The sequence below is a fragment of the Metarhizium acridum genome, assembly GCF_019434415.1.
Source record: "Metarhizium acridum strain ARSEF 324 chromosome Unknown scaffold_574, whole genome shotgun sequence".
In the NCBI taxonomy this organism is placed as follows: domain Eukaryota; kingdom Fungi; phylum Ascomycota; class Sordariomycetes; order Hypocreales; family Clavicipitaceae; genus Metarhizium; species Metarhizium acridum.
In genome coordinates this window covers 294,853-315,637 of record NW_027094044.1, presented here as the reverse complement: position 1 = coordinate 315,637, position 20,785 = coordinate 294,853, and the positions used below count along the sequence as shown (strand labels likewise).

Genomic DNA, 20,785 nt, shown 5'->3' with positions numbered 1-20,785 from the left:
TGAAAGCAGCAAGTTGAAATAGTCCTCGACGTCAACATCAGATTCAGAGAACTGTCCCCTGTCATCCGCTTCCTTGGTCATTCCATCCCCATCTGGGAGCTCATTTGCCTGTAGTCGATCTTGACTCCCAGCTACGTTCCGTGGTTAGCTTGAACAAACTGCCGGGACCACAGCACAAGGATACCTTCTCCAGGACCATCAGAACCTTCAAAGACGCCGAGTTGAGAGATTGTGGGAGTTAGTGACACAGCCTCCCCTGCACGGCGTCGTGAACGATGGTCGCGCCGAATAGTGGCCTGCTTGGCCCTGGCGCCGGCCTTGGAGGCATCATCTTGCGAGTCCTTCCCGCCCTTGTGGAACCTAACAGCCAGGTAAGAGTAGTCCACACCAGTCGTGCTGCTTCGGACAGTAGATGGATCAGAATGTGAGGCGACAGGATCGGTCGAGGGCGGCACAGGCGGTGAGGGAGCTAGAGCCCGGAAGAGCCGCGAGCTCGCTTGGGTTGGTGGGATCGGCGTCCCCAGCACTATCTGCGGCTGGCTGCCTGGCTCTCCGAACAAACTCCTAGCTGTATGTTGTTGCCGTAGCTTCTCTGGCGATGTAGGTTGGGTTCCAGATCTCTGGTTAGGAGGCGATAGGCCAGCGTCTCTGTCGGTTCTTTTCGGGGCAGATCTCTCAGCTGAGGTAGGACGGACAGCCAGCTTTCTCAATGCAAGGACGGCACCTTTGGACCTGGCACGCTTGATCAGGTTAGGGAGGCATATATAGTATATCAATGGTGTCAGTTACCTCGGAATTGCGGTGGTCCCGGCATTCCAGACAGGTTGTAGTTGGATTGGCAGATTTCCTCCTGCTAACGAAATTACTTGGTGATTTTGTTCGGTCGCAAGACGGGCAATGGACTGCCAATTCAGATCTAGGACTAATATTACCCCTAGAATCATAATCCATACCCAACCATGCGGTACATCTGTTTCAATAATGGAAGAAAGGCTGCTGGCCAAGCAAACGAACAGATCGCTGGGCAAATTTAGCGATTGTAAACGATTGTAAACGATTGTAAACGATTGTAAACAGAGAAGTAAACAAAGAAGCACCGACAGACGGTGGCTGTCCTTTACCCACTTTTCTAGAGCCACCAACCAATCCAGCCTTCTTTCGCGATTTCCCATACAAAATTTGGACCAATAGAAACTTATTTGTCAAGCCTGCACCAAACCCTCATTATTCGGAAAACTTATGGATTAATGTAGAGTCAGCCTTCGGCTGAATTATTTGTTTGTTTATATTACACTATAAATAGTATTTTATACTAATAATAAATACTTTCACACTTTTTATTTAAGGAGAAACTTTATTAAATTATTTACTACCTTAAAATAATTAATACTTAATAAAGTAAAAAACTTAAATATATCTTCCCAAGTTCTTTTTTATGTTTTCTTTTATTAAATTAAGAAATAATACCAGCTAAAAAACAAATAATACGTGTTTAATTATCCGCTGTATTAGTCCCTTTAAACGTGCGAAGGTTAACTCTCGTATTCGACCCACTTCTTTCGTAATACTTGAAGGTACTTTTTAAGCAATAAAAACAACTATTACTTATTTTCCTGTAACTTTAAAGATTATAAGTACTTATATTATTGCATGATTACCTAGTAGATGTATGTACCTTTTAACTGGGGTTTTTAATTAGGCTAAATCCTGGTCGGTTACAGAAAAAGGACTTTCGCACATTCAAAGGGATGCGACCGTAACCGTCAATGGTCCCATTTTTCGTCTAGACAACGGTATAGAACCTGGGAGGGCAACACCGACCCGTGGGAGTTCTGCCAATCCTTACTTCCTCCAATTGGGGTGAAGCTTAGCAGCTTGGCGAATTCGCCTCATCTATCCTCCTTGAAGAGTGGCATCTAGCAGTAGCATTGAGCGCCGCGCGGGCTGTCATGAAAATCGAAATCGTCTGGTGGATTGGAAAACTAAAAATTGCCAGGTTCTCGCGCGCGATGGCGGGCCAGCATGGAGATGTGAGTGAGTCACGTGTTCGCTTAGGGATGTTGCCCTATTACACACTTCCCAGGAGCCTATTCCGCTCCCTTTTCCCCCGTTATCCACCCTACACTACCGCATATGGAGACACCTTGTTACTCCTGCAGCCGATCGGACAGGATTATAGCAACCTCAAACGCCCATAATGTCTACAGTCATTCACCTCAGAGCCGAAACCAAGCCGTTCGAGCGTCGTTCGCCGAGTACGTGACCACTACGTACTATTGACATTTGTCGCGCGTATCTCTGACAATCAATCTAGTGTCGCCCGAAACAGCCAAGGCTCTCATCCAAGCTGGCTATGTTATCCGCGTCGAACGATCTCGCGAACGTATATATAATGACGATGAGTTTGAAGGCATTGGTGCAGAAATGGTACCTGCTGGGTCATGGCTGAATGCGCCACGACAAGACATCATCCTAGGTCTTAAGGAGCTGCCCGATGATGATATCCCTCTACCACATACATATATTCATTTCCAACATAATTTCAAGAAACAACTTGGCTGGGCGCGCTCGCTCTCACGTTTTGCGCGAGGTGGTGGTACCTTATATGATCTTGAGTTTCTGACCGATCAGAATGGACGTCGGGTGGCGGCTTTTGGCTATTGGGCGGGATATGTAAGCAACTGCGTATTTTCATCTGGACGAGACCAAGAGTCTAAAGACATTCTTGAGACACCTGCTGTTAAAAGGCAACAACTGACCAATGTTGTAGTCTGGCGCTGCTATAGCTCTATTGTCCTGGGCCCATCAAGTCCTAAATCCAGGAGTCACTCAAGGTCCAGTACCGGTTTTCGATAATGTTTCGGTTCTGGTTCAACATATCAAATCTGCGATCGAACCCGCAATCCGTATCAATGGCGGTCAATCTCCCCGCATCATGGTTATCGGGGCACTTGGACGATGTGGCAAAGGGGCTGTTGACTTTTGCCTAGCGGCTGGGCTTGGTCAAGATGCAATCCTCCAGTGGGACATGGCTGAGACTTCTCGAGGTGGCCCGTTTGCGGAGATTGCTGCGGTTGATATATTCATCAATTGTGTCTATCTCGGACCTACCCCCACCCCTCCTTTTGTCACCTTCGAATCTCTTTCTACACAAGCAAGACGGCTACGGGTCATTTGCGATATAAGTTGTGACCCTAATAGCGAAAATAATCCTATCCCTGTGTACTCTGGCTGGAGCTCTTTCGACAAACCTACTATTCCCTCTTCTAAACCTCTAGATGGCCCCGAACTCAGAATTATTGCCATCGACCACCTTCCAACGTTATTACCTCGGGAGTCCAGCAACGAATACTCTGCTTTGCTGTTACCAAGCTTATTGTCCTTGGCACGCCGGGAACACGAGGGCGTTTGGAGGAGAGCGGAGCAAGTATACAAAGACAGGATAAGGGACCTGCCACAATCCGAGCAGAATTAGCTCCAAACACATCGTTCCCGCTAGCCAACATCTCATTCGGCGACACGACGACATGAAGAACACTGGACTAGTAACTTTGATTGCTGAACCAGCTCATTGACTACCAGCGTACCAAAACGCAAGATGGGATATTAATTAGTCATCTTTGAGCTTGAGCACTTTGAAGCAACTCTAGACAAAGGTAGATTAGATTTAGAGCTCGCTAGCCTGCCGTTGGGGTTATAAGATAAGCGTGGCGGTGCGGCGGGATTTATGACAGATGAGGAGGAGAAGGACTGACTAGAGACCAATTCGTTAACAACGTGGTCTGATCAATTCGTTAACAACGTGGTCTGTCTCGGGACTAGAGTTAAAATTCGACCTTTGTGGGGACATAAGGGCAAAGGATGCTGTGCCTATATCAAACAGCCATCAAATTGTGCACAAGATTAGCCCAGCAACACCAGTGTGACACACCACATTCACAATGAAGGCAGCATGGTGCCCACGTCGGCCACCATGAGGGCGGCCGCCGACACCAGAGTTCCGAGCACAGCCACGTGTGCAATGTAACGCAGCGAAGTTATAGTTAATAGTAAAGAGCAATAATGGCCTCGATGATGATTAATCTAATTCACGTGATCATGTTACTATCTACAGTCTCTGTAAGCCCCCCACACGTGCTTGTTTTATGCCTCTGGGCGCCTCTCGTGTCCCGCAGGCAGAGCTCTTGCGAATATAGTAAATACAAGTGTATTTTGTATTATTTTATGTATTGTATTGTATTTTCATGTATTATATTTTGATATATTATATTGCAAGACTAAAATACCTATAAATGTAGTATTAGTGAAAAAAAAACCTCTACTTTTTTTACTTATAAATATAAGGCTAATAATAAGGCTTATAATAGATATTTTTACATAATTAAATAAAGCTAAATTAACTCTTTAAAATATATTTATTTTTATTATACTAAGTTATTAAATTTAAAAGTTATAACTTGTAATTAAAATTCTACTTTACTTTAAATTCTTTATATTTTAAAACTTAACTTTAAATCTTTATACCTTACTTATTTTTAACGTTATAAAGTTTATTTTTAAATGATTAGAATTACATGATTTTAAGCTTTATTTTAATATATAATATATTTATATAAGCATTTATTTAAATATTAAATGTTACATAAGCTAATAATACATTTATAGGTATTTTCATCTTATAATATAATACATTATAGTAAAAAATACAAAAATATACTACTTTTAAAGCTCTGGTCAGGGCAAACAACCGTTCCACGTACGGAGTACACTTCTCCATACATTGCTAGGCTTGTTCTCTAAAACACCGGCTGAAATATCGTTCGCCGGGGCGATGGTTCCGCATCCACCCCAGTTGTGAACTTGTGAGTCTGTTGTAAGGTGGTTGGGGAACCCCGCCCACCTGCAACGCGATTGACAACGTCACGTGGAACGGGGGCTTTGGGACCATATCCCCTGCATCTCGCACAACTAGAAAATAGGATAAGCTTTAGTTATTACAATACCGCTACCCCTACTTTGGCTACCTGACTTCCAGTCCCTCTTACAATCTTACATCTGTGACATATGTTCGGGTCGTTGGATAATACGGACGAACGAGAAAAGAATAAACAAATCAGCTACCGAAACACATCTATCCATGGTGACAAACACACACACACTTTTATACTTGAATAAAGTAAAAAAAAGAGTGGAGCTGCAGGTATTGGCAAACAAGAAAAAAAAGACCCCATGTGCAAGTTAACACCAGGTCCCAAAAAGGGGTCCCAGGACCCTGCAGACCGCCACTGACGATCCGGCTTCAATCTGCGCGACAGGGGTCAGGGCTGTCCACAAGGGCGTCACATGGCCTCATTCCCCGCCAGCCGGCCTGTAAATACCAAAGGTTTTGACTACACGAAGGACGAAGAAAAAAAAAGAGGGATTGAATCCGTACAGTATGGAGCACGTTGTTTGCGTAAGTGCTTCCCCGTCGTACCAGATCATCTGCCTCGGGGCTCGCCTACTCAGCTAGACCCATGGTCCCTGAATACGCGGCATTCCTGGCGTCTACGGCACGTATATATGCCAGGCAAGCCCATCCTACCGAAGTTTTCTGTCTCCGGATCCGCGGGAACCGTCAAGCCCGACGGCAACTTGGCCCGATATCCTATGCCGACGTCCTTGGCACGGGCGGGTTTTTATTTTTATGTACTTCCTTGTCCTTGTCATGGCATATTTGTAAACGCCAGTCGCTTTACAAGGCGCAAAATACGACTCTGCAGCAAGATGCATCGCCAGCAAGTCGCCCTGCGTGGCCAGGGGACAAGGCAAAGGGAAGCCCTTTTCGGGATTTGTACCACCACCACGACGCCGCACATGATGTCTGACGGCAGGAGGGCCCCGTTGGAAGGGGAGGCGGAGGGAAATGGAGGAGGGGGGGACTTTGCGATAACAGAATCCCATTTATGCCCTCGCCATCGGACACAGACCAATTGTGCGCATTCCATGTAAAGCATGGGCACGGGGCCACCACGAATCCACGATGCTGTCTGTCCCCGACGACGTGAGCCCAACGCGGGAATTGGGCAAACACTGGCAATTCGCTGCCGCCGGCCGATAGTCATGTCTCCCTGTCTTCGCTGGCCTTGCCATGCTGGCAGCGTCAAGCGACGTGCGCCAACAACATCATGCCCGTGTTCGGGGCCGTATGAGCAAACCCCAAGCCAGTTGGGCGATTTTTCAGGGACTTGGCGCCAGTCTTTTTACCCACCTGGTGACCACCTTTCTTGGTCCCCTTTGTCCTTCTTGTTGTCAAATGAAGCTGCCAACTGCGGCATGCATACGCAGCTCCCTACGGATAGATGCAAGCCAGAGTCAAACCTGAAGCCGTCTTTGAGGGCCCATCTCCATGTCAACATACATGACTCCACAGACGTCACGCCATTCACTTCAAGCCATGTCATGTCACATCAAATCACCGTGATATTTTTTTTTTTTTTTGGCTTGTCCCGGTTAAGTAATCATATTCACTTCACAGCCGTCGGGCGAGCGCTGCTGCTGTCCATGCCGAGCACCATTTCATCGCCTCCTGCGGAACTATGGCGCCCTACTATTTTTCCCTCTTCATTTTCCTTCGTGCCGCCACTCCTCGTGAACCTGCCCGCGCCGCTGGCAATCTAACGTTGCTTGATGCAGAAATTAAAAAGTGGCCCAAACCCTCTCATAACTTGCTTCCCGTAAACGCCTGACAAATATGCTTTTCCATACGACTCCCCCCTTGCGTACCGTGTCCCCCGGACAAACAACTTGGTGACTGTTCCAGTAAGCGGGGACGAACAATAACAAAATGCTGCTGAAGGGCAAAAACGAGGCGCTCGATTCGCCGCCCTAGAATGGTATCTGTTAACAACACTGGCAACACTACGACAGTAGTGACCTTCTCTCCTGGCCCTTCTGCAATGACGTGCATGGAGGGCTCTTGAAGGGCGGTGAATGCCATGATTTTCTTTTCTGGTACTGTGCTCCGCCATGTCGTAGCTAGTATACAATGAACAAAACGCGATTGGTATAAAATGTGTCTGCAAGGGCCACCTGATCAGGTCTGAACCGTGGCTATTATTCCCTGCGCGACACGCAAACAAAAAATCAAATAGGTGTGCCCGTCGGCTTGGGTATCATGCCCATAGTTGGGTCGGTGTTGAAGCCATGTATGTTGGAGATGATAAAGCACTGATTGATCAGTGGTTAGTGACTCATGGTGCTGGTTTTGCGGAAAATAATGTGCCTGTTGGATGCCAAAGAAAAAACAAGAGGGTTGGTCATAAAAGGTGTTGTGCGCGGGCGGATACGCAGAGTATGTCCATCGAGATCGACTCGTAATTTGATGGTAATGCGCCGCTGATCTGGTTGCCTCTTCAAAAACTGGTGTAAAGTTTCTCACAGCCTTCACCAAAGAACGTCTTCGAAAGCATGCCAATACTCATTTCTTTCCCCGGCTCCCAGATGAGGTAATCTTGGTGGTGCTCATTAGATCGCCAATGTACTTTTGAAGGAACTTGTTGTTGTTATCCAACTTGTCGTGCTCTTCACGCACTGCCTCGATACGATTGAATATGGTGATGAGAGACTCTTGCAAGGCTTTGGCATGTCTGATATCAAATTAGCTTACAGCGTTTAAATTTCATTTTTTCTTCACATAATGGGGAGCACGGCGTCCAGCCAGTAGCTATGGTAGAGTTTTGCTGCCCTTCCACGAATCTTACCTTCGCATTTCTTCTCGGGCTTCTTTACCAAGTCTGTCAATGTCTTCGCTGGTTCGTCGAGGACTCATGGCTCTGACATCATCGGGACCGAATTGAGGCTCGACAGGGCCAACTTCGCAACTGTCGCGTGGAACGACAAGGGGACCGCTGCTTTTTCGGCTTGGCATTCGTGGGCGAGTGGGCACAGGCTGGTGAATCACAGGCTGACTGGTGTCGGGTTCATTGTTTTCAGAAGTGGATGTTGACACCGAAGAGTCGGATCGCTCGATGGGGTGTGTGTGGCTATCGTAGCCATTGGAGTGTGAGTCGGGATCGGTTGACATGGCCATCGAGCAGATTATGACCCTCTGCGCAACAAATCCGTGATGGAAGTCAGCTCTCTCTGTAGGCGCCCGCCGGAGGAATCGTCAGAGGAAGAAAAAAATCTAGTGCAAAATGTCCTTGGTGTGTGGGAACTGGTGCGTGTCGCCCACAGCCTAAACCTGAACGGATGTCGAGGGACGGCGGCAAGTGACGTCAAACCAAAGGGAATTAGAGGCACTCGCACGAAGAAGAGTGGGAGAGAAAAGATTGAAAAGAAATCAAGGCCGCCAATGGGAAAGAGAAGAAGTTTTACAGAGCCGTTGCAACCATCCAAGGCGTGTTGTCGAACACGGCCACAATGGAAGTGCGCCTTGGGAATTGAAGGTGGAAGGCGGGCAGGCGGGCAGAAGGCTGTAGTGGTGGTTGAAGAAGGAGGGTCGAAAAGTTGCGATTCGGAGCAAAGGCAGAGAAGGGAGGAGGGTGGATAAATGGACCAGCAGCAGTCTGGTTCTAACAATTGGGCACATGTGCACCGTTGACCTGCCATGCACTTGGAACCCTTGAGCTCCAGGTGGTTCTCCAGCGACCACAGCCAGCAGTTGGCCCTGGTCAGTGCCGGATTGATGTCCATGTCTGGCTTGGTAACACCAACACCCGGACGTCAAGCATCGAAGCGGGCCCGCGGCAGCTCCATACAGTGGATAGTAGACAGTGGACGGTGGCGCTGGGGCGACATCGACCCGTTGGCCTGAACGGTACAAGCCGAGGGGGGGTGGTTGGACCCTCGAGGCGAGAGTTACGGAGTACGAGATATCTGGCGCAAAGACACCAAGATTGATGAGTTGACACTTGACTTCGTCTCTCTCTGGGGTATGCATGCCACGGCTCGACAAGTCAAGATTACAATACTCCGTACAGAGCACGAAGCACGGGGCACACGGTCGACGACGGAGAGTCAGCGGGTCAAGTGTATCTCCAGTCAACTGATCAATTAGTTGATGCCCTTTTTGCCAGGCGCCAACTCCAGATGTCCCGCTGACAACAGTCAACAGTGGGGGCCACACGTGCACTTTTGTCACCAGACTCAAGTCGGTACAACATTCAAGCAGCATCGAGCAACTACCTAGGTACCTAGGTACTCCGTACAATGCCGTTGAATGCTTGCTTCTCTTGGGTGTGGCACCTCATTGCTCAAACAGTATGTGCATCCATCCTCCCGATGATCCTCTTCCGGCCGCGGCCAACAGCCTCACGAAAACGGCCTGTCGAGGCACACCACCAGCCCGGAGGTACATTATACATGTACCACAAACACCCCAGTTGCCAGGCAATCAGAGCGCTTCAATGCTCGCTGAACTCACACCAGACTGCAATCCAACCAACATTGACGTTGGTGCGACAACAAATGGCTTGCGTGTCTTCAATGTTTTCTGCCCGCAAATGACAAATACTTATGTACATACACGCTTGGCATGCCAAACAACCGCAGGCGCACGCTTTTCTTCTTCTTCCTCTTTGTCTCCCTCTCCTTCTCCCGGGGCCAAGTCCAAATCCGAGTCCATGTACAATCATTGATCTCTATTGCCGCCTGCACACCCTCGTGCTTGTCCTGTATCGTAATTGTGCCTGGCAGGAGTCAGTCAACGCTATCTACTGCACGGCAAGAGTCATGTACCAGGGCCTTCCAGTATTGGCTCGTTCTCTTTCCTTCGGTTCCAAAGTTACATTACGTCTGATTGTCTGGGCGCTGACGGGCCTCCGCAGGCATTGATAGCTTGCCAATGTTATATGTATTCCGGTGGGCATGTTTGCCAGAACACAGAGCACATATGGGTTTGGCCCAGGCGCCGATACCTGCAGATGTATGTAAGTATGTGTTACCCCCTACAATCCATGGCAAACTGCTTTTGGAGTCCGGGGACTGCACAGCCTTCATCATAGGCCTTGCCATAACCTGTTGGTTGGGTTATTGTGTTCTTGTGTTGGGTGTCAGGGCAACAGCAGAGCTCGGCTACAGCTAATTACTGCACACATTGCATTTATTTCATCGTTTTGCCAAGTAACCCTACTAGTATAGCTTCCTTGCCTTTTTAGGGCTGCTTCGAAGCAACTGTGGGCAAGATTATCGAGCAGCATGTATTGAAGCATCACAGGGAGTCCTCGGCTGGTAATTTGAAGTTTGATGGCCATGTCACTACGCCATCTGCCCTGTCCTAGAACTGGTAATCCCAACCATCCACAACAAAAAGGAGCATGGAAGCCAGACCGTCGTTCCAAAGTGGGTTATCATTTAGTTACTAAGGAGACAAAGAAGCGGGAAGTGGAGGTGACCAAGACAACAGGTGCCCGAAATGTGTGTGGATGGAGTACTCCGTAGGATTGGGATAGTCCTCATGGGCGAATGAAGTGCTCAAGGGGGCCAAATTCGGACTGGCGGTGGGAAATAGTGTGTCTACAACAGTTGAGTGATATCCCGAGAACAGGGAAGCCTGTAGGGCGCAAAAGCGGAGGGGACCCTTTGGCGCACGGTGGATCGGCGCCTGGCGGCGAGCACAGTTTTGTCATGATGAGGACGAGGCGGATTAAAATGACGGGTGATTACTGCTCAAGGCATCGACTTGGCCGTCCATCAAAAAAAAAAGCCGCAGAGTAAGCCGAAATGACCGACGCTCAGCGCTTGCTCAACCCTTGCTTGGGTGGAGGAAACGTGTATTTGTTCATCGTCATGCCAATACCACCACGAACCTCCACAACAGTCAGCGTGTCGCAGTTTCTTGCTTTACCGCTGGCTACATCGTCTTCGGTGCTAGGATGAATGGATAAATGTCACCACAGACACATGCAATTATGTCCGTGTCTGCTGGTTTGGGGTTAGCCTACCTCCTGAGCGGAGCAGAAGACCTCAACTGGGTACCGAATGTTTCCATTTGAACCTGAGTGGGCGTTTCAAGACCATGCTTCCCCGATCCAGTTGACGATTTGAATCCCCCCGTTTTCGTTTCTGTGAGACAAGAATGTATGATCTGGTTCTCCCGGAGCCCTGAGCCTCAGATGTCCTAAGAACGCCAGAATTTATTCAGGGCTGTGCAGAGAGGGGAATGACAGATGACATGTCTAGTTCCCTCAACACGGTTGACTGGACCCCTTAGACATTACGGCACTGTCGCTATAATGACAGGCCAGGACTGCGTCGTCGCATTGCTCGTGGTCCAACAGGCTGGTGGGCCGGAAGAGGTAGTTGGGCATTCCAAGTCCCACCGCCAAGGCCCAAAGGATAAAAATCCATCCTTCAGTAGAAAGCCCCCCATGGCAAATGCCTTGGTTTGCATTATTGGCAGCGTGATAGGCAGAGATGCGTGGTGCTTCGTCTTGTTTGGCATCGGTGACCAGCCAAGACGATGATGCCGTTGACATCCAAAGACCCAATGGTCGATCAATGGCACAGCTTGCTAGCGTCTGTCTGTCTCCTAGGCCAAGAAGACGACGACACACTGACTGGCAAGCTAGATGGCCAGGAGCATTGGTAGGACGAAAGCACGATGAACCAAGGGATCAGCGGGTTGTGACGCCATAGGCACCACAGTCTGGATCCTCCCCTTGCTATTCCGTAGACGAGGGCCGCACACCGGTGCTCGAAGTTGATCCTTGTGCGACGTCCTGGACGCCACACGATGCATGCCTTGCACGGTGCATCCGCAACATGGCCAACCTGCAGCTTGCAGCGACGGGCATCCAGCCAGCCAGTCCGCGGAAGGCCCAAAGCCAATGGGTCTTTGAGAGGAGACAACACGGCTGCAAGCGATTGAAAGGAGGGAGAAAACAAAGACAAGGATGATCTGAGGAACACTGAGAGCAGAGAGGCGAGAGGCTCACCATGTATCACCACGCATCAACCGCATCACCACGCAGCTTCAGAATGCCTGTCGGCTTGCCACGAGTCCCCCCTGTCAGCCGTGGTGCAGTTTGCAGGTACCTTGGTTCCGGTCCCGTGACCGGAATTTGCTGACCTGGATAGCTGGTAACGAGCGGTCAAGCCATGGCACGGCAATCGGACCATGGGAACGTGTGTCATGGAGCAACTTTGTTTAAGAAATTCAAATGGAAAAATATTGAATCTGCACAATCCTAGGCAGAACCATATGGAGATATGGAGGACGTCGTTGGCGGTAAAAGACTGTCAGTTCGGGCGGGAAGGTACGACCCTTGGGAAACTTCAGAGAGTAAGACAACAGCTCTCGTACTGGCACGCCAATCACGCATCAACGCGGACTTTGACTATGGTTGTAGAAACAACATCACCCACATGACCGTTCGTCATTGGGAACTGATTCATCGTCAACACCCTCAATTTTTCCAGATCGTTTACACTCCATTCCCACCATAGTCACGGCACCGTGGATCGTTTCAGCCGGCCGGCCAAACTAGGCGAACCATCTGTCTGATCTTTCAAGCCGCCCACCCCGTCAAAGTTGAAGGGGCCAGAATCCCCGGCCTGGGGATTTCTTAGCTGCATTGCCACGCCGCTCTTTGCCGTGCTCGAGATGCAAATCAGATTCTCCCGGCTACGACAGCCGCACGGTCAACACAGTGTCTGCCTTCATCATGGGCTGCGAGGGGAACGGGCCTGGCTGCAAGAAGCCGTGCTCAATTTCAACACCCTGTTTGTCACCACCCTTCTTGGCGCCTGTGTTGCTTGTTGCTAAAATTTTGCTGTTCGACATTGATTCCGTTATAACACCGAAAGAGTATCGCCAATATCTGCAACTCGATTTAGCAATCTTCTAGATGTGGACATCTCTGAAGGGGCTCTTTTACGGAGGACCAAAAAAACTAGCATCCGCACCCTCCTCCACCTTCCTATCCGCCGCAGGACGATGCTCCATCCTCGTGGACAAGGCGGGGACATGGAAATTAGCATCGACAAAAAAAATCGCTATCAAACGAAACGGCGCCCCCGCTAATCCTCATCTCCTCTCGGCTGTTTTGGGCCATTGAGAAACCAAAACCTCGTTGAAGGGAATTGGCAGCAATTCTCCTCACCTCTTCTGGCACCCCAGGTGGGTTCGCTTGATGTCATAGATCGGCACTGCTCCGTGTGCCAGGGTGCTTGAAAACAGTGCATAACGACGCAAGGCCAGCTTGCCAGCCTCAGACTTCCCAGATCTCCAAGACAGCATACGGAGTGTTTGCCACCTGTGGCCTCAAATCGCAGTGGTTCAACAGTCTCGCAATTTTTTCTGAGTTTTCTGAGTGAATCGATTGTTGTGGCCAAACCCGCAGGTGCCGACTCTATCATTGCCATCTAGGATGAGGGGAATGCCCCCGTGGCAGGAATCAGGCAAATGCTTTCAGACTGGTTGGTTTCTGCAGTTGTTGTACAAGTTATAGACTTGGCAATCGTCATGGGGCATGCCATTTCCCGCGACCGACGTCACAAAATTGTCCGTGATGAAATATGACCAGAATTGTGACGTACTTGGACTGAGCTATTTGCCCCAACAGAAACAGCATCGTTCGTTTTCAATGTTGGATACTGTCGAGTAAGTTTGATTGAAGACTTGGCTCAGACACATCTTGTTGTCGATGACAGCACATTGGTCAACTTGGTGAAAATGGCGGAGTCGCAAGCGAGGTCATTAGCTGTCTCACAACTACGATGAGACAGCCATCATAGCGTCAACAAAGCGCCGATTTTTTGGACGCTCAGGAACCTCGCACAGTACAAGAGGCAGGCATGACTTTCTCATGCTACATCGCTTGCGGTATGGTTCACACATCAACAATTGGCGATGCAACCTGACCTGCCTGCTTGCACTCTGTTTCTACCGTTGACTGAAACGGCCTTAGTCGCGGAACAGCAGCTAAGAAGTGCCGGCCACCCAGCCCATGCCAAGAATGCACAGCTGTCTCTTAATTGCAGGAAGTTGTTGGCATTGAAATAGCGCCGGAACTCGTCCCCGTCAAGTCAGGGGCATTCGTGCATTCTGTACGGAGTACGTCAACTACAACTCCAAGTCTTCTATCCCATCTCCACGTGCATACATCATGATACATGCCCCCAGGTTCTTCACCCCACGGCCCTGATACCCGCCAGGTGCTTTACTTCATTCATTTTAAGTCTCGATGACCGAATCCAGCACCGATCATCGGGTTCAGCCATCAAATGAAACAATCACGTCTTCAACCTCTTGCACATCAAACAGATGTCGAGTGGCGGTCAAATAACTGCTGCTCGCTTCATATTGCGTAATCCGACTGCTGCTGTATACAACAACGAGAACTTTGCCGTTAACGAGCGTCGTGTCTCCGGTGCTTTGCATGTCTCCCTCACATGCCGGCAAGCTCGGATGTTGCCATTATGTCAAATCTGCCCTTGCTATATCCAGCACACCGACTTTTTGCGCAGTGTCAATCGTCATGACAGTTTTTGGATTTAATGTCTTTTATTCTGGTCCAGCAGCGACATCGGACATTGTCATCGCTCATGAGTTCCCCAAAAGGAGAGGTTAGGATGAAGAGATTGACCCGGCCACAGGTAATGGTAATAATATGTCTGTCATTACTCCTTTGACTGTACCCTATACCAGGTAAAGCAGTTTGGATCGAGAGGTAGTTTAGCCGGGTTTCTGTCTCAAACGTAACCTATTGCAGGCACACGGTTTGCGGGAGATGTTGCTCGTGGCATATCTACAATTAGTTTGGGTCCAGACCATCAAGTCCTGGCCAGACCTGCCGACTTGATACATTGAATGCCACGGATTTCTTTGGCTAGGCTAATCAATTACTCTAACTCCTATCTCTCAACTACCCGCTCGACAATGAAGTGCATTCGCGCTGGTAGACACATGGATTGGATCATGCATCTTCACATGTCCACCATGGCTATGCTATAGTTCAGATTAGTCGAGAATACTATAATTCCAGTCAAGTGTTCACATTACACATATACAAAGGGTTTATTGCGCGGTTCAAATCCCCTCTTTGGAAGCAGAGTGTCTCCTTTATTTTTAGTCACGCCATCCGTCACCGGCGCCGAGTATCCAATTCATACCCACGAGTCTCAAGCCACGCCTCGTGATGAAAGTTGCCGTGTCAAAGGGTCTCCTCTGCACAAATCCCTCTCCGCCGACATCTTCTTTGGACAACGACAGGCCGTGAGGTTCTCAGAAAAGAAGGAAGAGATATCTATGAGGGCCAGAACTACATCACCATTAGCTCGCTCTCTAGTTCGTCTTTTGGTCCAGGGGCGAGATATTCTGTCAGCGCAGGCTTCGTCTCGCCCACAGCGCCATCCACATCCCTCAATGGCTGCAAACCTGGTAGAACCCAGTGTCTCCAGAAGGCAAATTTGGGGTCGTCTGGCGTGGGGGCGTCCAGATCAACCAACATCAACATGCATGATGTGTCAATCGGTGCTTGGGGCTGCAAGTTTGGCACGATTGGTGATTGGCAACCTGCTCTCGCACACAGAGTCACCATACCCCGACAGTAGCACGAAATACGATACCTCAGGATCAAACTGAACCGACGGCGCAGCCTTCACTTCCTTCACACGAAAGGAAAGGGATTTGCTAGTTCAGCCTCCTTTCCGTCAAACAGGATAGACAGTTGGGTCGAGGGCCGGAAGTCCCGAGGTATCAGTGTCGCTGCGCTACCCGGGACAAGGCCTGCGCGGGCGAGAGTCAGATTGTGCTTGGGCATGGGAACCGAGACTCATACTGTCTATACTTTAGGGGGGAAGTTTCTATCATTAAAAAAACATAATAATAGGTGTATTAAGGGGAGGTAAATACACAGGAAAGTGAAAGATGTCATTGGAGAGTCGTTGAGGTTTCAAACCTACACGCCTTCTGAGTGGTAGAATTGACTGATCCGGCGCAGCATACGCACCGCCTTTTCGCATGGTTGGTGCCGTACTCGGCAGTTATGAGCTATAGGGCTTCTTGCACGACTGGTAGATGATATTCATTATCGCATTTCCTATGCGATGCCTTTTTTTTTTCTTTGTGGGCGTTGCGAACTACGGAGTTGTGTTGTTTGTTTTAGCTTGAAATAAAGCCGACTTCCTGATTCGCTTGGCAGCAGCAGCTTCATTGGCGGAGTATTAACTGCCTAGTGACTTGGTGTGCTGGTAGGATGGTTGGGGAAACTTGTGTTTTGCAGCGGATCCCATATGGAAACATGATATAATTGATCCCTAGGAAGATTGTCCATGTTGCCGTATTTCCTCGTCAAGGACCGACGTGGATGAAATTACACAGGAGCGGCGTCGACCAGTGAAACGGCGCCGTATTACTTCACCGCATCGACGCTTCAACAGCGTGTGAGTCGATCGACAGTGATCAGGTGCTTGCGCAATGTCGTTGATTGTGGCTTGTAGTCATGGGCGTCAAAGTCCGAAGCCCTGCCCAGGAATGACTGAGCAGAGGAGCCGCTTCGTTCCACTAGCCATGTCTCCCATACCGTGCAAGTCGGGGACAAGCTTCGTCCAGCTCGGTCGATACAAGCATGATGAGAAGCAGACGAGACGTTGGTTATTCACTACGTCGCGGCAGATCGGTGGCCAGCGGATGTTGAAGTAAGCAACCCCCCTCTTTTGGCCATGATATCTTGTGCTGCTGACACTGCATGATGCCATCGCCTTGAAGCAGCGGAGACGCCTACTTCCAGGACTCCTCAGAACCTCAAACTGGATATATTTAGCCCGAGTCAACAGTCACAATGACCGACATTGAATCCGAATTACCCTCAAAAAAATGTGCCCGAGGAGGCAGCCAAATCTAGTGATGGCAACGCCGCAATCCGCGTCAAGTACGGCGAGACAAAACGCGGCCACTCCCCCCGTCATGTCCAGCTTACGGCGATAGCAGGATCCATGCCAACAGGCCTCTTCGTCGGCATCGGCAGTAGAATATATCTCAGTCTGGCACGCTCTCCCTCTTCCTGGCCTACATACCATGGGGAAGCTCCGGCGTTGGGGTCTGCCATGGGATGGACCTACTTCTACGCGGGGGTTATGTTCGTCTGTGTCGAGTACAGTGCCGTCGCGACGCTGATGCAATACTGGAACCAGAGCGTGAATCCAGCCGTGTGGATCGCAATGGCAACGGTGATTTGCGTCGCTCTGAATGTCATGGTTGTCAAGTATGTTTTTTTGTTCTTCGCCGTCCCTCGAAACATGTCCCCTTCCCCTAGGTTTGAACACAAAGCTGAGTCTGGGTAGATACTACGGAGAAGCAGAGTTCATCATGGGATCGACGAAATTCATCCTTCTTTTCGGGCTTGTGCTCCTCACGATAATCACCGTGTGCGGCGGGAACCCGCGCCACGACGCCTACGGGTTCCGCTACTGGAAGAACGAAAACGCAATACACTCTTACTACGCTGATGGAGGCCATGCTGTATTCCGGATTCACCGTTTCCGGCCCGGATATGATTGCCCTTGGCATGGGAGAGATCCAGAACCCTAGACGGACGAACCCACGCGTCGCCAAGCTCATTTATACAGGTTGGTTTGGTTCCGTGTGCTCGGCGTTTTGGCAGTGGGCATTGTTTGCAGTTCCAGGGACAAGAGGCTCATGGGCGCCATTGAAGATAATGCCGCCGGGTCGGCTGCCAGTCCGTGGGCGATTGGGACCCAGAACTTGGGCATCACGGGGCTGCCCGACTTGATCAACGCCATGATTCTCCTCTCGCACATGTATTGTGGTAATGCTCATCTTTACTCGTCATCTAGAACGTTTTATGGTCTGGCAAGAGGTATGCCGTCTCGCTCTTCTGTTCACAAGACTTACACCCCGAGCAGAGACAAGCTGATACTATCCCCAGGTCAAGCACCCGGATTCCTTGTCAAGTGGACCAAATCTGGCTTTGCCATCTATTGCGTTGCCCTCGTCAGCCTCGTCACCTTCATAACCTTTCTTGTGACGGCCAAATCGGCTGTCCAAGTACTCAACTGGTTTGTTGATCTCACCACCACCAGTCTCATCGCTACATACACTTACGTGCTAGTCATATTCGTCTTTTTGCATTCCATACAGTGCAGTCTTGTATTTTGGATGTATGTTTGGAAGGGAACCGAGATGGTTGATCCGCGAACGGCGGACTTGGTGAGTGGCAAGGCCGAGGTTGATGAAGAGTGTAGGGTATGGGATGAGGGTGGGATTGAGGAGTATTACAAGACGAGGCTGATGGAGATGCCCTCTTGGAAAAAATGTTGGGAGAGAGAGAGTCAGTTGATTACACTCAGGTAACTAGATGAATGAGAGAGTGAAAAAATAGTATTTCTGTATCGGATCTACAAGTTATTCATACACGGTCTTTGTATTCGTTGCGTGTTGTTTTAAACGTCGTCAATCTCAATATTCACCAGGATTGTGCACTTTGTCTCCCCGCCTTTCATATCCATCATGCGAATGAAGCTCCATCCAGGCACGGCATACAGTAGCCGAATAGCAGCTACAGCAATCATGGGATTCTTGGCCCACGCATCGTCACTCTTGATGAGCATCCGCAGGAAGACTAGCTCATTATCTTCATAGACCCATTCCAGCGTCTCATCCCAAATTGGCTCTGTAACCGGAGGGTTATCGCCCCTATGTAGAATGCTAAATTTGTGATGTTTATATGGCGTCGTCTTGCGCTTATATGTGTCGCCTTCAATGTCGCCTGGACTGTACAAGTTACACGTCAGGTAGGGCCTGAGAGAGTCTGCCTCTCGGTCTTCGTGGACGGGGATATCTGTTGCTCCGGCGACGTGCAGACGGAGTCTTTTTTTTTTGCCAGTGAGGATTCTGCCGTCGCCGCCGCTTCGAAGGGCTGCAGGCTTCAGGATGTAGCCTTCTGAGCCGCTGAACAGCGCGTCGTTGAGCTGATTGCTCGTGCCAAACGTCTGCCAATTGAGAGCGCAGATTTGGGCGCCGATGGCCCAGAACTTGAGGGGCTTCAGGTTTGATGAGGAGATTCGCGTGCCCTTGGGGTAGACGCGCATGAGGTGTTGAGAGTTGTGGGCAGCGATGGGAATGGATTCATGGGGGAGGTGTGAGGACAGGCCTGATTCGGAGACGTTGATGAGGTGATGGTGCGGCCCGTTTACAAGAGTACCCGGGTTGAACCATGAGTTGTCGACTGGTTTCACAGACTGGGCGTATACACCCAAGTCTGCTAGTTCAGGAATGATGCCGGCGGGAGGAGCTTCCTTTGTCTTCTCCTTGTATGCCTTTCGAGCGGCTTTGGCTTCCTCCCCTTCCTGCTCATTGTCCGACGGCGACTCACTCTCGGATTCCTGAGCAGCCCCGTCATCTCCCTTTAGATCGTACTCGACAATGACAGCAATACAGGCCCCCAAATCAGCCAGACATACGTGTTCATCTTCACCGCTCTGTTCCCGATGGCCCTTTTGTATAACCGGCTGAGCAAGTAGTCGATCCCCAAGAACCTCCTTCATAATCTCCACCAGCCGCTTCTGTCCCTGCTCGCCGCAATGGTTCTCGAGCGACAGCAAGATAGGCGCAACAGGATGCGAGGGGTCCTTTTGCGCAATGGCCTTTTCCTCGTCAAAGACATCCCGAATAGTCTCACACACCTCCCTGAACAAAATATGTGACACCAGAGTGAATCCGTGGGTGACCTTGGGTTCCTCGGGATTGGCGCTGTTATCCCAGGCGTCAATCTCAACACACCGCGACCCCGTCTTCAAGGCAGTCTCGTATGCCGACGCCGACGACGACCCGTACAGCTGGTGCGCCATGAGATATGTGTTGTGACTGGAGCTGATGAAGTATTCTGGCAAGGGGCGGGACCTGTCCAACAGCGACTCGGGCACGTTGAAGTGAGATTTGCCCAGCAAGCTGCGCAGGGCAGGGGTAGTTTCATCGGAGCCGATGCCCGCATCGTGCTCTGCAATGACTTTCTGCTTGGCAAGGTATTTACGAAGAGCATTGCTGACGTTGAGCTGCTGCTTTGCGTGGTGGGCTTTCCGCGTACTGCGACCTCCGCCGCCCACAGAGTCGACGGCAATGCCCTCTCCTCCGTCTTCGTCGTCGGAGCCGAAAGGTCTGAGCTTGGAGAATTTGGATGAGATGTGATGGTCTGTCATGGCGGCGGTGGTGATTGTTTGTTAAAAAGGCAACGGGGATGGGAGTGTGTGCCAGAGTTGAATTGGACTTGCTGGAGGTGCCCGAGTGACGCCAAGTCCACACACGCCGACCATGGGAGAGGATGGGCCAGCCGTGTTGCTTACGTGCCAAGGGCAAACGGAGAAATGGACAGCGGCGCAAATGATGCTTTTCTCACAGCCTACTTGGCCACCAATTGCATGGCAAGGTGGGCAGCTTGGACATGAGCTGAAGGCTCACATGTTGATGTTGGTTCTTGTGCAGCGGGGTCATGACGGCATCGCCACACTTTAATTCCGCTTGATACAAAACAGCAATGGAGATGGATGGCAATTCCGTCGGGAGTCTCCCGTCATGAAATAATGCCCATCTACAATGCAGGGACCCCTGGAACGCCCCAGTTGCGCAAGCAGGGCCGCCACGTTGGAGAACACCATAAGGCTCGGCCTTTGGATCCGCCTAGTTGCACGCCTGCCAGTCCTCACTTTATGCAATCTCGCTTCTCGTCCATGGCCATTTCTCAGCATCAATGCTCGGAGCGCTGAGTACCCGGGTACGTACCGGCTGGAAATGCGATTGACTTCAAAGAACGGCGCGCGGTGAAGCAGATGAAGGACCTTGAAG

The 20,785-nt window shown here is 50.1% G+C and overlaps 6 protein-coding genes across 7 annotated transcripts; 3 read left to right on the top strand and 3 right to left on the bottom strand.

Moving 5' to 3' along the window:
* The first annotated feature begins 1,418 nt into the window (after positions 1 to 1,418).
* LYS1_6 (Saccharopine dehydrogenase) lies at positions 1,419 to 4,068 on the top strand. 2 transcript variants are annotated; one of them, XM_066122101.1, is made up of 3 exons: positions 1,419 to 2,030; positions 2,315 to 2,673; positions 2,771 to 4,068. In XM_066122101.1, the coding sequence occupies exons 2-3, from the start codon at positions 2,425 to 2,427 to the stop codon at positions 3,473 to 3,475; spliced, it is 954 nt and encodes a 317-aa protein (XP_065972727.1). In that variant the 5' UTR covers positions 1,419 to 2,030; positions 2,315 to 2,424; the 3' UTR covers positions 3,476 to 4,068. The 2 variants fall into 2 exon arrangements, with proteins under 2 accessions (XP_065972727.1, XP_007816030.1); XM_007817839.2 differs by having other exon boundaries at positions 1,419 to 2,255.
* A 3,670-nt stretch (positions 4,069 to 7,738) lies between these two features.
* Positions 7,739 to 8,071, bottom strand: J3458_020544 (uncharacterized protein; the record flags this gene model as incomplete). Its single annotated transcript, XM_007817661.2, has 1 exon — positions 7,739 to 8,071. One exon carries the CDS (start codon positions 8,069 to 8,071, stop codon positions 7,739 to 7,741), a length of 333 nt encoding a protein of 110 aa, XP_007815852.2.
* A 4,931-nt stretch (positions 8,072 to 13,002) lies between these two features.
* On the bottom strand, positions 13,003 to 13,347 carry J3458_020543 (uncharacterized protein; the record flags this gene model as incomplete). Its single annotated transcript, XM_066122100.1, has 1 exon — positions 13,003 to 13,347. The coding sequence occupies one exon, from the start codon at positions 13,345 to 13,347 to the stop codon at positions 13,003 to 13,005; it is 345 nt and encodes a 114-aa protein (XP_065972726.1).
* A 3,229-nt stretch (positions 13,348 to 16,576) lies between these two features.
* J3458_020542 (uncharacterized protein) lies at positions 16,577 to 17,515 on the top strand (the record flags this gene model as incomplete). Its single annotated transcript, XM_066122099.1, has 3 exons — positions 16,577 to 16,623; positions 16,697 to 17,189; positions 17,269 to 17,515. The coding sequence occupies exons 2-3, from the start codon at positions 16,921 to 16,923 to the stop codon at positions 17,513 to 17,515; spliced, it is 516 nt and encodes a 171-aa protein (XP_065972725.1). The 5' UTR covers positions 16,577 to 16,623; positions 16,697 to 16,920.
* A 13-nt stretch (positions 17,516 to 17,528) lies between these two features.
* Positions 17,529 to 18,313, top strand: J3458_020541 (uncharacterized protein). The gene is made up of 2 exons (XM_066122098.1): positions 17,529 to 17,804; positions 17,874 to 18,313. The coding sequence occupies exons 1-2, from the start codon at positions 17,624 to 17,626 to the stop codon at positions 18,296 to 18,298; spliced, it is 606 nt and encodes a 201-aa protein (XP_065972724.1). The 5' UTR covers positions 17,529 to 17,623; the 3' UTR covers positions 18,299 to 18,313.
* J3458_020540 (uncharacterized protein) lies at positions 18,309 to 20,621 on the bottom strand. Its single transcript, XM_007817659.2, has one exon. It carries the CDS (start codon positions 20,140 to 20,142, stop codon positions 18,388 to 18,390), a length of 1,755 nt encoding a protein of 584 aa, XP_007815850.1. The 5' UTR covers positions 20,143 to 20,621; the 3' UTR covers positions 18,309 to 18,387.
* Positions 20,622 to 20,785: the final 164 nt, after the last annotated feature.